This window comes from Cynoglossus semilaevis, chromosome 1 (assembly GCF_000523025.1).
Source record: "Cynoglossus semilaevis isolate Cse_v1.0 chromosome 1, Cse_v1.0, whole genome shotgun sequence".
Taxonomy (NCBI): domain Eukaryota; kingdom Metazoa; phylum Chordata; class Actinopteri; order Pleuronectiformes; family Cynoglossidae; genus Cynoglossus; species Cynoglossus semilaevis.
The window spans coordinates 23,214,135-23,217,347 of record NC_024307.1 but is presented as its reverse complement, the minus strand read 5'-3'; the positions used below and the strand labels follow the sequence as shown (position 1 = coordinate 23,217,347).

General features: G+C 40.1%; 1 protein-coding gene across 1 annotated transcript in view; it reads left to right on the top strand.

Moving 5' to 3' along the window:
* capn1 (calpain 1) overlaps positions 1-3,213 on the top strand; it is an 18,985-nt gene that overhangs the window by 7,492 nt on the left and 8,280 nt on the right. Inside the window, exon 4 of the mRNA XM_017035853.2 lies at positions 271-389. Coding sequence (XP_016891342.1) covers positions 271-389 — 119 coding nt within the window. The remainder of the gene's footprint in view (positions 1-270; positions 390-3,213) is intronic.

Here is a 3,213-nt window from a genome sequence, read left to right as displayed (position 1 = left end):
TTTTTTGTTACACGCCAACATTTTTTATACATGGTCATGTTTGCACAGAGATACCTGATTGCCAAAAATATAGCATTTACCGTCTCATGCAGTCAATAAATCAGACATCCACGAGAGCTGATGGTTGTGTGTCTGTGTGTGCGCTGAAACACACACCATTCCACTGTTACTGCTGCAGCTAATTTGTTCCTTCATGTTTGTGAGTGAAATCAGCTCACAGTGACGATGGCATCGTGTTGAGTGCTGACTGTTGTTGTTATGTTTCTACAGGGGACTGCTGGCTGCTGGCGGCCATCGCCTCCCTGACCTTAAACACCGCCCTCCTCCATAGAGTGGTTCCTCAAGGTCAGAGCTTCAAGCAGGGATACGCCGGCATCTTTCACTTCCAGGTGATCACTCGCACACAATGACTAAGAACAGAGAATAGAAGAATAGAACAGAAACTAAAGAGAGCTGAAGAAAGATCAGGGAACAAATGTGGTCGACAGTTTGAAAACAGGCGATATTTGATGTCAGTTTTAAACAATTATCATCACAAAACTAAAAAATGACTGGTGAATTCTAAGAATGACTCTGGCAAGATGTCATGAAGTCTCTTAGAAAACTGCTCTAATTGATAAAAGACCAACGTGAAAGCTCCGCGATACGACGAGAATGTGATTCTCAAGAATAAACAAATGTGTTGGTAATTTCTTCAAACAACTCGCTTAAAGGATAAAGCTGAGCAACAGATGAAAATGGAGGGGTTAAGATCTATTGTCATTAAGTGTGACACAGTAGAGATAAGTGCCCTTTCACTTCCACACCCAGTCAGTCAGTCAGTCAGTCAGTCAGTCAGTCAGTCAGTCAGTCAGTAAACAATGGCATGGCAGGACATGTATGAAACGCCTTGTTCCTTATTAGATAAGACGAGGTTGTCAAATCCGGTCATGCAAGTGGGTTAAGTTGTGGGCCATTGAATTAACAGTCTATGGTGTCTCTATGATGCTGTCACAAAATTAATATACATGTCTATGAAGATTCTCAGTCATCCAGGTCACGGTCAAGTTTGAAAGTTCTGTTAGGCAACTGGACGTGAATTTTCTCAAAGAAGACATTTCACCTCTCATCCAAGAGGCTTCTTCAGTTCTAACTGGAGGGGAGTACAGCAAATATATACTCTGGGTGTGAAAGAATAAAGCTACTTCAGCTCCACCCTGTTGGTGGGGCCTTGGGGTCAACTGTGAAAATGTAAACAGTTGTTAAGAGTCTGATTGGTCGTTGTGATCTTCATCAGAAAGGTTTCAGTCACATGTGTCTGAGGAGAATCTGAGGAGAATCTTTTGGGTATTGTTTCTAAAAGTGCTTTGTATGTGGGTGATAGGTTGTGTCTGAGTCCACCTCCTCTGTTGAGTGATGGTTTTTCCAGGTTGACAGAAATGGTGTCTTTTACCCCTCTCTCAAACCATCTGTCTTCCCTGGTAGAATGTGTACATTGTTGTCCTCAAAGGAGTGTGTTTTGTCCTTGAGGTGTGTGTGAACAGCTGAGTCCTGTCCTGAGGAGTTGGTCCTCCTGTGTTGGGCCATGGGCCTGTGTAGCAGTTGTTTAGTCTCCCTAATGTACAGGTCCGTATATAAACCACATTGTCCAGCTTGTTTCTTGGAGAATATACATATTGGGACATTTGTGTTCTTGGTAAACAAATATAAATGTACTCTTTTTAGAGTTGGAAAGAAAGAAAAAGTGAATTTTTGCCCCCGCACCCCGGAACAATCAAGTAAAGACATTTTAAGATAGATACTTATTCTAAGACAAGCATTGTCCAAGTTTTTATGATGGGAACTGTATGTAGCAAATATGCACGAACCAGAAACTCACTCACCAGCATTAAACTGCAGAAGACCAGTGCTTTTTTACACAGCGTTTTGTTTTTTCAACTTTTGTTTCAACAACTTTTCATCGCATCAGGGACTGTAAGCAGAAAGTTTCCTACTAACCTGTTTTAACCGTCCTCAAAATATTATTACAAATGCTAGCAACATTAGCCACAGTTGTATGAGCAACCACTGTGCCACTGAAAGTCATAGGGTGGGAGAGAATGATGTAGTGATGAAGTACAGCAGTCACGTACAGTACATGTTTCCTTTCCTGCTTCGTTGACAGATTTTATTTTAATCCAGTTTACTGAACGTTAATGGAACAATGTTGACGACAATTCTTGTGTTTTTGCATTGGGGGGCAAGATTTGATTGATAAGCTCACTTATTGTAAATTGATGATTCACTAACTTTTTTTTTGAGTCAACAAACTAAATGAATTTTGAGCTAAGTCATTTGAACAGCACCTGGTTACTTTTAAACTGCAGTGAGAGTATTTCAAGTACTCTCTTGTTTGTTGATGAAGTCACAGCAGACTGTGGTCGTCCCGTGACCTCACCCAGTGGCCTTAATCTCTCACTGTCAGTCTCTCAGTGTGTGTTTGTGTACACCGGTGTGTGTCAAAAGTCCACTGAAAGTGTGTCTGTTATCTTGTCTGTGACGCAAAACCGCCTGTGAACAGAATAATGTTCACGTCTTTAAATTGGTCCACGTGTTTACGTGCAAGGTCTTGGCTGTCTTGCAAACATTTTTTGGTTCCAAGCCAAGCTAAAAATAAACTTCTTCCGAAAATGTGTGTAGAGACTGTTAAGCTCACAGTCAGCCCAGCGTCCTCTCTGTTTTCAAACATATGCAAAATAAAATTGTTCCAAACTCTACAGTTGGCCAAAAGTGTAAATGTGACTGTACTGGGCTACAACTCTGGCTGGCTAACAATGAGCTAGTTTTGTTTTTTGCTATTTTAAATCTGTTTTATTATTTTATTATTTTTAGATACATTGTAGCCATTTTTGTGCTAACTTAATACGTTTAAAAATAAGTCTCGATACTAACGTTGACCAAAGTTTTTGCAAACGTTCTCCTTTTTTCCTGTTTTGGCTTTTCTTTCTCTTTAACATTTTTTAAACTATTAAAAGCGATGTATGGGTCATTTCATATTAATTGTGCAGAACCTTTGTCTAACATACGGCTATTTCGTATGTTATTCATTGGCTATTTTTTTGTCGATTCAGCAGATATGTTTGTTTCCCTCTTTTGACTATTCCAGCCCCCCACCAAGTGTTTAACCAAGTCAATGGTTAAATATTTAAAAAGGTTTCTGGAGTCCCGGACGCAAATACTGTGCACACTGATGCC